This window comes from Panicum virgatum, chromosome 7N (assembly GCF_016808335.1).
Source record: "Panicum virgatum strain AP13 chromosome 7N, P.virgatum_v5, whole genome shotgun sequence".
Taxonomy (NCBI): Eukaryota; Viridiplantae; Streptophyta; class Magnoliopsida; order Poales; family Poaceae; genus Panicum; species Panicum virgatum.
Window position 1 is genome coordinate 8,064,744 of NC_053151.1, and position 12,495 is coordinate 8,077,238.

Consider the following 12,495-nt stretch of genomic DNA (forward strand, 5'->3'; position numbering starts at 1 on the left):
ATTTTGATGTGTAGAATTTGTTGTAGGTATATATTTTTGTAGTTAGTAATGTATTGTTAGGTGTTGATGCCAAAATTTACTAAATTTTGTAAGTATAATTTTCGCAAAAAAATTGAGCCGATGGGGAATTCTTTAGGAAGGCTGATGGCCCAATTCAGCCCAGGATTGGTTGAAGGCCTGATCAAAGCTCACGCTAGAGAAGTCAAAGCCCGATCACGAGTAGATCAAAAGCAGTGCAGCAACAGGCTACAACTCGGACGAGAGTGTGACGTCATTAGAAGATCCAAGAGTCTCATAGTTTTGGGAGATCTTTGTAAATATGATAGTTTTTATTGTTTCTTTTTCATCAAGTTTGCCAAGACATGTCGAGTTAGTAGTTCTAGTTCAGTTTACAAATAGCAGACCTTAGGGTTTTGTAAAAGACAATTATACATCAATACAACTTTTTTTTCGGTGTCATGCCAAACCCTAGGAGTAGGAGTAGAGTAGAACTCAATGTATTCTTCAGTGAGCTGCATCAGTTAGGCCCAATCTCCAATTTGCTCAAAAGTATTTTCTTTAACAGATTTGTTAAACTTTAATTACCGGCGCATTGCTCTAGTTTCGTTTAGTTTATCTACCAGTTATCGATCTCTTCTAACTACTTGTAAGACTGTCTCAATTAGGTCTGATTTTTTATGAGTTGTTATTAGATTTCATAATTTTATCCAATGTTAATCAGCAATCTATCAGGTATTGTCTAATACGTTGTTGTAGGATCTTAAAAGCTAATAGACTCAGTGATTTTCGTTCTTTATAACCTTGATCAAATCATATACCTTATCATAGACAATCTTATCTGCCTATTTGCGTAATTTAGTCTTATTATCTCAGACTGTCTCGGTTAGGTCTGATTTTTGGGTACTACAAGAAACTATTTAATCTGCGACGAATTTTGTATGCTGTTATGGGTACCAAGCCCAAAAAACCGTGACATTTTATAAATTTCGTCATAGTCCGGCCTGGAACACTGCGACGTTTAAGAAAATTCGTCTTGAATAGCAAACTAAAGTGTGGCAGAACCAATTTAAATTATACCCGTTTAAGTGCACTAAACATCTAAAAGCACCTCAACCGATATAATCACTAGTCTGTCGGGTAAAATCCCGATAAAACCACTTGATAACGGATCGTAACACAAGTATACATCCCGCACGAAGGCAAGTTAGAGATACAACAATCCACAATATTTTACATTACATAGATAAGGGTGTAATTTACATTAGAGTTGAAGCTAGAAAGTTGAAGAACTTTAAAGAAATTTTACATAAATTAAGTGTAAAAGAGAAGTGTTGCAGCGGAAAACTAAAACACGATATACAAACGTCGTAGGGGTGATGTCATGATAAGCCCGAACATGACATCATTCATCTGAACCATAGCTGGTAGATGGTTCCCATTCCATCGTCCAGCCAGCAGGTAAAGCACTAGGCCAAGTCATACTAGTGTTTGGGTCCTCCAAAGTTATTCCTGAAAACAAGATCACAGGCAAGTCTGAGTATACTAATACTCAGCAAGACTGACCCGGAGAAGGGTATAAAATAGCCCTTTAACTAGACATGAAAGGTTCGTGAAGGCTCTGGAGTTTCTTTTGCTGAAAAGCAATAAAGAGTAGATCCTTAAGGTCAAATTTTAGCTTTCAGATTCCAGTTACATTAACCATTCTAGATTTGCACCTACTTATACAAACATGGTATAGAAATTATTTGCATCCAACAATTTGAGTATGATCCTTGTTTCACTTCTTACTCTATGCAGCAAAGGGATTAAGAAGTCTCATTTCATCGTGAGAGGCGGATGATTCTGAATCGAAATTCAACCTTGCAAGGATAAACCTAGCACACACACTTGAAGTACCGTCGAGTCACTCCAAAGCAACCTTTGGCTTCACATTCCGGTTCATGGATCAGGGCCACTCTCCCCGACTATAGAGCTCTCACTCGTCCCACATGGCACTTTCTCTCATCCCATAGGGCACCCTACCTCGTCCCTCATAGTCGTAAAGAAGCACTATGAGTTCTAATATCTCATATCATGTTATTCATCTTATCCCTAAAAGAGAATGGGAGGTATGTCCACTTGCTGGGCCGAGAAGTTACTAGGCTTGCCGCGTACCATATTTACGGCATGTGGCTAGTACTTTCAAACGCTTAACCACCGCTACCACACAGTGCGGCCTTAGCAAATTCATGTACACAGACGGACTTCAAATGAAGAGGTTGACCAAATCCGTCCATGGTCCTTATAGTGATTGCATAAAGTAAACAATCAACTCCTATAAATCTCGCGAGAGACAGGAAATCCCTCAACTTTTACCGGTCCTATTAGCAAAGCATCTAGTCGAACTCTATTTCTAGTGTTCAATCAATAGGTACCTAAGATTATGCATCTAGGTTTTCATTCACCTCCAATAACTTAAATGCACAAGAAAATAGGTATAAAAAGTTGCATAAAATAATAGGATTATGCACCGGGGCTTGCCTGTATTGAAGGTTAAAGGGTCAGGGGTCTTTAGTTCCTCCGAATCAGAGTTCGGGGCTTCAGTTAATTCAACGTTGGCCTGAGCTTCTGAGAAAACCACGTCTGGTTCCTGGATAAACTCGTAGGTTCCGCCGACTAACGATGTTTCTATATGCAATGCAGTAAATGTAAATTAGTGAAGTGCTTGAGTATATGTTTCCTTCACTAAAGAGTTGAACACTCAAGAAAACAACCATTTAATTTCTATTTACTCGGCAGTCATTTATGGAGTAAAAAGGAACAAAAAGAACTCCATAAAATAACATGAAAGAAGGGGTTTTTATTTCAAAATAAACCGCAGAAAGATCTTTCTTTAAATATAAGCAATTTAGAGAAGAAAAGTTTTGAAAGCATGAATTAAAATCTACTAATATGTTTTGAAAACTTTTGAAAAGTTTAACATGCTTCCAAGATCACATATTCAAAGCTTATTTGAAATAAACTCCCAAAATAAAAGATCCAAGTTTGAAAGACCTATAAACTAATTTTATTTTTAAAACTTACTACACAAGGTTTCATAGCAAACTCACCACATCATCATATAGAGCTACTCACAAGGAACTAAAAAAAATTAATTTGAAATTTTTTTGATTTTTCTAGCATTTACTAAGATTTTTCAAAGTTCAAAAAGAAAAGAACAAAAGCTCTTACAGAAAGGTCCCTGGGGAGTTTTGTTTCTTGCAATCGGGTCCTTCGTCGTGGTCAGAGGGGAGGGAGAGGTTTGACTGCCGATTCTCGGTGAGGGGGTCGCCGGCGGCGAAGGTTGAGGGGTCAGGGAGCTAGAGGGGACCACGGCGCACCTGTGGAGGGTCTTGGATGGGATTGGGATGGTCCGGGGTGGCGGCGCGATGGAAGCAGACGGCCGGCGGCGAGCTGAGACAGCGGAGGTGGTGCTACGGTGAGGCCTAGAGGGGATGGCCGGGTGAGAAAGCTTCACTAGGACGAGGTGAAGCTAGTGGAGTACTCGATTTGAGAGGAGGGTGCCCGGAGCTATGGGCTCGACGGCAGCAGAGCTCGTCGGAGTAAGGGAAAAGGGGCGGCGGCGGTGGTTGATGACACTGGGGCTCCGGTCGGGCTTTCATAGGCCAACAGAAGGAGGGATAAGCGAGAGGAGAGTCAGGGGAATGAACTCGACTGGAGAGGAAGGCGAAATTGGCCACGGCGGCGTGTCCCCGTGGGCGGCCGGCGTGGCGGGGTCTCGGATGGCCAGCAGGAGCGGCTTGGGTGGCGGCGGGGAGCAGCACTCGATGCGTGGAAGCGGCGAGGCGGTGCCTTGAGGCTGTGCGGCCACCCTGGGGGCGAATTCAACGGCGCCGCGCTCACCGGAGAAGAAAAACAGGGGCAGATCTTGGCGGCGTGGCGTGGCAAGGGAAGGGAAGGCCAGCAAGAGGGGGAATGGGTCCAGGAGGTCCCAGTGAGGCTTGACGGCGCTCCAGAGGTGGCTCGGTGAGCCTAGGGCGGGGAGCAGCGGCGGCGGGGGCAAAACCACGGCGGCGGCGCTTTATTCAGTGGGTAGCGGAGGAAGAAGACTGTGGGAGGACTAGATTGTAATTACAGAAAAGTTAAGGGGCTGAAGTGAAAACTAAATTTTGCCACTGAACTAGGGCTCAAATAAAAAAGTGCCCAACATGAAAGTTGCTAAATTTTTCAAGATCTACAACTTTCATGTTATACAAATCTTCACTAGATCAAAGGATTTAAAGATATTTTTGTAATTTCAAAAGAACACTATTTCACTAAGGAAAAAAAATACTTTTTATAGCAAAATTATAATATTTTTGGGCTGAAATACAATAATGCTACCAAAATATGTGTTTATAGCACATGTGCAAGAATGCCCTCCATAAAGTTTGAAAATACTTCCTAAGTTAAAACTTTTGCAAAAAGGGGTTGGTAATTTTCTAAAATTACAGAAATTCCCCTAAATTTGCACTACAAATCTTTAGCAATCAAACATATTTTTCACACATTAAACTTTAATTTAGCTACTAGACACCTGAGGTGTCACATAAAGTCCAGAACAACGTGACTGAGCAAACTCGTCACGAAGAGAGAAAAAATTTAAAAAATTGCAAAAGCCAAAGCTCAACCTTGGAACCTCTTAACCTAAATGTTTCAAACTTTCCATTGAACTATGAATTGATTTGTTATTTTTCTCGATATTTAGATCTTTTATATTTATTTTTCTTCTCTATTTAGTAGGACCACGTCACCCAGCCCGTTCAGATTAGGGCGCAGAACCTTCCATGGTCTAGTTTCAATTTTTCTGAGGCCGACGCGGCCCATGTAACATCAGCCCACACCAATCACCAGGCCGCCCAACACTTTTTTTTTCTCTCTAAAGCAGACGCGGCCCACCACGTAACATCAGCCCACACCAATCACCAGGCCGCCCAACACTTTTTTTTCTCTCTAAAGCAGACGCGGCCCACCTCAGCCCAGCCTAGAAACTCCACCTACACAAATTCATCCAATTTCTCGCACCTTTTTCATTTTTATTTTTATATTTAAAAAAATAAAATTCCAAAAATATATGTCGAATAGGAAAATTTTCAAAAATGGGTGCCTGTCGCCCACTGGATGGGTGATAGGACCTAAATGTATAAAAAAAATTACATTTAGGTCTTGGCGCCTAGGGCGCATTAAACAGTAAACTTGTAAAATCGATATAAAATCGTAGAAAAAACGAAAAAATACATACTCAACTGTTCTGGATTCTATGAAACAAGATCTAAAACTTTTGTTACATAAAATTTTTCATTTGATCAATGTATCTAAATCAAGAAAAATAGTTCTTGTACCTAGAAAAATCTGAAATAATTGGTCTAGTTGTGCTTATCTAAAATTTACTAAACTTTTTTTATAGCTCTTCGGAAATAAAATAATGATACTGTAAAAGTTATGGCTTCTAATACTCAGTATAGCAGCATGGATAAATAAGCCATTTAAACTAGACATATTGCAAGATCTAATTTAAAAACTTATTTTAGAAATGTTTTCTGGGCCTACAAATTTTGTACAAACCTATGCTCACCATATGCAACACTCTAGCCAAAGATGATATGCATCCAAAGGATGGATCTTGATATTTAAATAAAAGTGCATTAAACTGGTATTTAAAATAGAGCAAGATACATTGATCAAATAAAAAACTTTATGTAACAAAAGTTGTAGATCTTGTTTCATAGAATCCAGATCTGTTGAGTTTGTATTTTTTTATTTTTTTTACGATTTTATATCGATTTTATAAGTTCATTGTTTAATGCGCCCTGGGCGCCAGGACCTAAATATAAATTTTTTTTACATTTAAGTCCTGTCCCCATCCAGTGGGCGACAAGCACCCTGTCGCCCATTAAAGGGGCGACAGGCAACTATTTTTGAAAATTTCCATATTCGACATATATTTTTGAATTTTTTTTAATATAAAATAAAAAAGACGCCAATTTCTCTCTAAGGCCGACTGGGCCGAGTGGGGGCGCAGGGGGTTTTCGAACCCAGCACCTGGCGCTTACTCTGAGAGCACGTCTATCACCGTGCTACGTCCTCATTTGTGCCAAAATAGATTATTTAACCCCAATTAAACAATACTCCCTTGGTCCTAAAATAAATATTTAGGATTCAGACATCCATATTCTCGTCACCCAAAATTGAGCTAGACTATCCCCGAGGCAGAGGCCCCTCCGAGCGCCCCTCACCCTCCCTTTTTTCTGTCGTTGGTTTTTTTCCGCTGTCACCACTTATCCCTTCGATTGCTTTTTCTCCACCGTTCCGTTTCCTCCCGTCGTCGTTCTCCCTGCGCACCTGCGACCACCGCTCGCCGCTCCCCATCCCAAACAGCTCCCCCACCGGACCCAGCCCCCATCCCAAGCCTGCCCCCATCCCTCCCAAGCTGCTCCCCTACTGCTCGCGGCGCACCACCTGTCGCCGCCCCACCCCCATCGCTGGCCGCCGAAGCCTCGGTGGCGCCGCTGCAGCTGCCCTCTCAACCATGGTGGATCGCGGTGGCGTGAGGAGGCGCGATTCATGTGGGATCGGGCAAAGTAGACTGATCTTCCGGCGAAGGGGTTGGATCCGCGAGCACCGCCTCAGGTTCGGACGCGGGGCTAGTTGGAGTTGCAGGCTGCCTGGAGGTCGGATGCGCAGCGGCCGATCCCCTCATGGCTGCTCGACCACCAGCCTGATTGATGGCCGGGAGCGTCGTCGCGGCATTTGGTGGGATCGACGCAACAATTGCTTAGCAGAGGAAGGGATTGATTTGGAGCCGTGGAATTCCAAAGGTTTGACATTAACTACAGTGTATAGATAACTGTGCAGTCATCATTAATAGGCAGGGTAAAGCATCCGGCAGTTCCTTTGGGAGAGACTTTAATAGGGGTACGAAGGACATTTCTCATTCTCACTATCCTATCTGAAATTTTCTAAACAAACACTTATTTTGGGACGGAGAGAGTAGATGAAATAGAAAGATATTTTCTTGCATAATAATTACTAAACTAACTACATATTTTCTCGTACAAAGGCAAAACAAAGGTTTCATCCAATTTTTAGGTGCATCCGAATCGAAATATATTTAGATCTATGAAAACTTCAATGTTTGAGTTGAATTATACGAAACTACATGAGAGATGTTTCCATTTGTTAACAATATATAGTGTCATTTTACCAAAGTTATTTAAATTTTTTATTGTAAACTTATGGGAAAAAAATATGTTGCCACATCAGTTTCTAGAATTTTTAATCAAATTAAGATATTATTCAAATTATTATGTGGTAATTTGTAGATAAAAGTTTGACTTGTCCCTACAAGGTAATTGAACGTTTTTATCTATCTTTGAGACATGGTCTAGAATCGAACATACAAGTCTAAAAATATTTTTTGTGCATTTTCTGAATTTTATTGGAGGTACACATAATTCAGATTGAAATTACTTGGATAAACATGCAGAAATTCATTTAAATGATAGAAAATTCTAAATTTGTTCGAGACTTCATGAAACTCTTACATGACAACTTGGATGTTGTCTATTACATGTACAAATATAATTAGGGGTATATAAAGTAACTATTTTGCAAATTACTTCACAAGAGTGTATTAATTAGTTAGTCAAAAAATAGAAAAATAACTCTTTTCCACAACAAGTGGCCATACAAATCCACAAATGTTAACATCAGCATAAATGTGAGGTTGTGTCCCAATTTAAGGAGTGTATGATCAATATTGGATTTGAGTTGTATGAAACTTCAAAGTTTGACTTAGGTTGTATGAAACAATGTGAGAGATCTATCCTTTTGTGAATAATCTATACTTCGATTTTTGTAAAATCTTATGAAACTTTTATGACAAACTTATGGGCCTAAAATGTAATGGAATATCAATCTGTAGAATTTTCTGACTGAATTTGGATATTATTATTTTTATTTTCAATAAATTTGTGCATAGAAGTTTGAATTATCCCTAACAAATATTTGTATCATTTATCTATTTTAAGGATATGGGCTAAAATTATATATGTTTGCTTAAATATATTTTTTAGGATTTTTTGGATATTATTCGAGGTACTTGTAGTTCAAATAGTAATTATTTTTAAGAAGCATGCAGAAATTCATTTAAATGGTTGAAAATACTAAATATGTTTAGAAATTCTTGAAACTCCTACATGGCAACTTAGATGTTGTCTATCACATGTACAAATATATTGGTTCATATCATATTATTATTTTTATATGTTACTTCATAATGGGCAATAAATAAAAGAAAAATTGAAAAGAAAAATATTAATAAGCAGAGAAGGAATGAAGCAATGTTTCGGCCCAAATGGCCCATCCATCACCAACCGTCCATTGCCCATCTGATGGTTGTGATCGTGGTCCCAATCTATATAATCAGCTGCATCCCCATCCCAAACCCTAACTTGCCAGCTCCTTCTCAACCCTATCCCCTCCCCGCCTCCTCTGGCGCCACCGGGCACTCGGCTCTCCCACTCTCTAGCGCCGTTCACCTCTCTCTCTCTCTGAGGCGGCGCTGGTGGCGTGGATGGCGTGGGCGGAGGGCGGGCTGCACGCGCGCTCGACCGCCACGCTGCTCCCCTACTCGACGCGGCTGGCGAGCGTCCTGGCGTGGGCGCCGCTCGTGCTGGGCCCAGGGTTCACCTAACCGGTGGGAACCGGTCCGGCTCGGTTCCGGTTTGGACCGGTACCAAACCGGCCCAAATTCAAAATTCAAATTTAAATTAAAAAAATGAAAAAATCTCAAAAAATTCCTAAAAATACTTCAAGGTGCGACGAATCTAATTGTGTCAAATTTTCTCAAAAATTCGTTCATTTAGTATAGTTTGCGGGGATTTGAAGTTAAACAAAAAAAACGTGCATACAAAAGTATACAAATACAATGTAAAAGTAGTACAAAAAAGGATTGGAGGGTCCATTTAGACTTAAACATATTATACAAACATTCATTTAGTATACTTTGCGGGCATTTGAATTTAAACCAAAAAAGAAAAAAAAATTGAATTTGGCCGCTTACCAGTCAAACCGGCTGGTAAACCGGTCAAACCGACCGGTATACCGGTCGGAACCGTTTGCACTGCGAATTTTGAATTCAAATTTGACTTCGACCGGTACCGACCGGTTTCCGGCCAAACCGGTCCGGTATACCGGTACCGGACCCGGCCGGTTTGGCCGGACCGGTCGGTAAGAGAAACCCTGGCTGGGCCACGGCGCGGCACGTGCGAGCCTCGCGTGCTGCGCGGCCATGGCCGCAGGCGCGTTGGTTTTCGCACGCGGGTTCGGCGCCGTGAACCCCATCGCCGGGGACCTTGCCAACCCCGCCGTCGCCTGGGTTGTGCTTGTCGCCGTCGTCAACTACAAGATGCTCTGAGCCTGCTCCTCCGTCCCGCCTACAACTCCAACTCGATCTCTCATGTTCCACCGTGCAGGCCTCTCTCTCTCTCAGATCCACGCTGCTCTCTTCCACAGATCCATACGGCGGGAGCTCCAGCGCCTCATCGGGGACGCGGGGCCCGGGGTCCTGCTCTTCTTCCACTACAGCCGCAGGTGCTCAAGGCGGTGCAGAAGCACATCGGCAATGGCGCCTCCAAACAGTACTTTCGGGACTTCGTCGCCGCCGAGTTCCGCCTCCATGTCCGACCGAGCGAGCGGTCCTATGGCATCAGACACGCCGGCACCATCCTCCCCATCAAGGTATCCCCGACTTGTCTATCTGTCGGACTAGAGGCTGCTCGTGTGCTCACCTTGTGTTTGACGATATGCTCGTTGGGGAAACTGTTGCTCGTAAATGCAGTAGATTTGCTAGCTCTGTAGCTGCCTGTAATACTGTTCTTGCAGTTCTTTCGGTGGAGAGTAGCAGCATTGCATTGAGGAAGCTCAGCTTAGAATATTTGGAGGGGCAGTATCCATGACTGATATGAACCATCAGCTTGTATGCTTCAGCATCTTTGCCATTTGAACTCTAGGATTAGTATGCTTCAGTATGCATAGCAACGCTTTGACTTGTGTAGCTCCATAGCTTTGCTCGGTTATTATTTCACATGTTTAACTAGACGCTGAAAAAGGCATGGTTATTCCAAATGTTGTTGAGTCCAAAATTTCGAATGTGCTGACTGAAAAGGACATGTTGTCTGTGCATTTTCTTTTCCAACTTAGGTTCTGTTTGAGTAGACATTTGTTACAGATTAATTGCAATGTTGTTTCATTGAGCTACGCAGAACTTTGTCTAGTTAATTGTCATATTTGTTTTCCTGCATTGAAGTGCCTGTAGGATGCTGGTGTGTGCTGCTTGAAACCAATCACATTTTTTTCATTGACTTGCTGGCTTGCTTGAAATCAATCACATTTTTTTCATGGCATATATTTGATTATTGTTTGTCTACTGGTGCCTGCTGATGTGTGGCAGGGACATTGTCTAATCTATCTACTCCAAATTAATTTTCAGTTGTGGCAGGGGCATTTGGTGGTTTAGACCCAGGGTCAGGTCAAGTCCAACTCAATTTTCTTACCTGATTGTTAGTGTTTAAGAATGATACTAGATTAATAGAATGAAATCTTAAATATGCAAGTTGTAGTGCTACTGTTCACCCGCTGGCCTATATTGCTATATGCAGAATGAGCCACTAATGTCATACTCATTGCGTTGTGCTACTCTGATGTTTTTTTTATTGTGTTTGATAAAACAAATTGAGAAATTAAAACTGCTATGAGTGATTTTTGTTCTTGTATAATCTTCGTTTAGTGCCTACTTCCTAGTGTTTATGTCAATGTTATCTTACCAAATCTCAAACCACTCAAGCTGCTCAGATGTTACCTTGTCTATTATGAGTCCTCAATCATATTATTTTGTTGTATCATGAACTTTGCATCATTATATCAAAATTCAGTTTGATTTGTCCAATTCTCTTCTCATCCTTGGGCTTTTGAATTTCAGGTTCAGATTTATTTGCCTCATGATCAGCAGCTGATTCTTATTGCCAAGTCTTAGGTGTCCGTGCTTCCTCTGCATAAATGTATATGTATGTGTCCTATGAGATGCTGAACTGAAAACTTATGATGTGTGTGCGCGCGTGCGCGCTAGTTCAGAACCCTGTTCATTTTGTCACAAAAGTAGCTCTGTAACTTCTTGTGGGCTGGGCTAAATTTCTCTTGGGCTTGTGTGATGGGCTATGCAATGGGGTTTCAATTTGATTGGAAATTTTGTGGACTGAAAAATAGCCCATTGTAGTGGCCCAATTCCAAAATGGACCCAATAACAAGTGTGCCATGTGTTCTTAAAAAAATGCCACATCAGTAGCCACGATGGTTGCCATGTCACCTGCCAAGTTGGATGCCATGTTACCTGCCACATTGGATGCCACATCACCTGCCATGTTGGATGCCACGTTAGCTGCTACGTCAGATGCCCCGTCGATGTCCATGTCATTAATGGGTGAATATATGTGGCACTATCTGTGACAACATCTGTGATATTTATTTTTGTCACAAATATTGGGCTTGGGTTGGGTTAAGTGGGCTTCAGATTATTTTGTGACGGTTTAGAAACGTCATAGATCATGCTAATCTATGACGTTTATGTAAAGAACGTCGATCGATTTAATCTGTGACGCTCATTCCATGACGTTATCCAAAATCATCATGAAACCGTCATAGATATTGTTTATGATGTTTTTTTAGCAATTTGTGACGAATTTATTTTGTCATAGATTAAATAATTTCTTGTAGTATAATTAAATTAGGCTTATTGGTTCGACTTGATAAGTTATGGCTTGAGTAGTCAATTGGCTATTTCAGCCGATCGCAGTCATGAATTTGGAATAAGTTTTCTCATAATTAGATTCATTAGCAAATGGGATTTAATTTATTACCCTGGCTGTTAGCGTTGTCTCGGTTAGCTCTGATTTGACTAATGGTAATGGTAAATTGAGTTTGATAAGCTAGATGTGTTTCTTTATGGTTGAACTTGCTCTTAGTTCTAGCTGCCATATGAGAATCGGCACCTGCTAGCGTATCGCACTACATGGACGATATCAATTTATGGAACTATTCGAAAAACTAGCCGATGGGTTCCCGTTTGTCGGTATTTTTTACCACCGGCTAGTGATTCTCGTCGATTGCGTGTTTAGGGGCGGATGGTAGTGCAGGAAGACACAAAGATTTATACTGGTTCGTGCCGCTCGGGAGCGTAATACCCTACGCCAAGTTCATGCATCTTGCACTTGTTTGCAGTAGGAGTTATAAATGGGCGGGAGAGGGACGAACGTCCCAAGTCTCTGATGTGTATGAGAGAATGGTGTGTCGATCGCTAAAGCGCCGTTCGATGGGTTTGGTATCTGACCGTTCGAGTGTGTCCTCCCTTGTGCAGGGGTCGTCCTCCCCTCTTTATATGACATAGAGGAGAATGGTGTACAAGAGAGAGAGAGAGTCCCC

At 41.6% G+C, this 12,495-nt stretch overlaps 1 protein-coding gene across 4 annotated transcripts; it reads left to right on the forward strand.

The window, feature by feature from the left end:
• The first annotated feature begins 6,299 nt into the window (after nucleotides 1-6,299).
• Nucleotides 6,300-11,318, forward strand: LOC120682083. 4 transcript variants are annotated; one of them, XR_005678193.1, is made up of 4 exons: nucleotides 6,300-6,933; nucleotides 9,535-9,759; nucleotides 10,511-10,549; nucleotides 11,000-11,318. XR_005678193.1 is itself a non-coding variant. In XM_039963834.1 (3 exons), the coding sequence occupies exons 1-3, from the start codon at nucleotides 9,479-9,481 to the stop codon at nucleotides 11,051-11,053; spliced, it is 369 nt and encodes a 122-aa protein (XP_039819768.1). In that variant the 5' UTR covers nucleotides 9,180-9,478; the 3' UTR covers nucleotides 11,054-11,318. The 4 variants fall into 4 exon arrangements, 1 of the variants encoding a protein (XP_039819768.1); XR_005678192.1 differs by having other exon boundaries at nucleotides 6,300-6,836; XR_005678191.1 differs by lacking the exon at nucleotides 6,300-6,933 and having other exon boundaries at nucleotides 9,176-9,759.
• Nucleotides 11,319-12,495: the final 1,177 nt, after the last annotated feature.

Bases quoted from the DNA above. Each gene is read 5' to 3' on its own strand.
- LOC120682083 (XM_039963834.1), top strand. From the start codon at position 9,479: ATGTTCCACCGTGCAGGCCTCTCTCTCTCTCAGATCCACGCTGCTCTC. The intron at 9,760-10,510 runs GTATCCCCGACT...ATTAATTTTCAG, and splicing joins GCACCATCCTCCCCATCAAG to TTGTGGCAGGGGCATTTGGT. The intron at 10,545-10,999 runs GTCAGGTCAAGT...TTTGAATTTCAG, and splicing joins TTTGGTGGTTTAGACCCAGG to GTTCAGATTTATTTGCCTCA.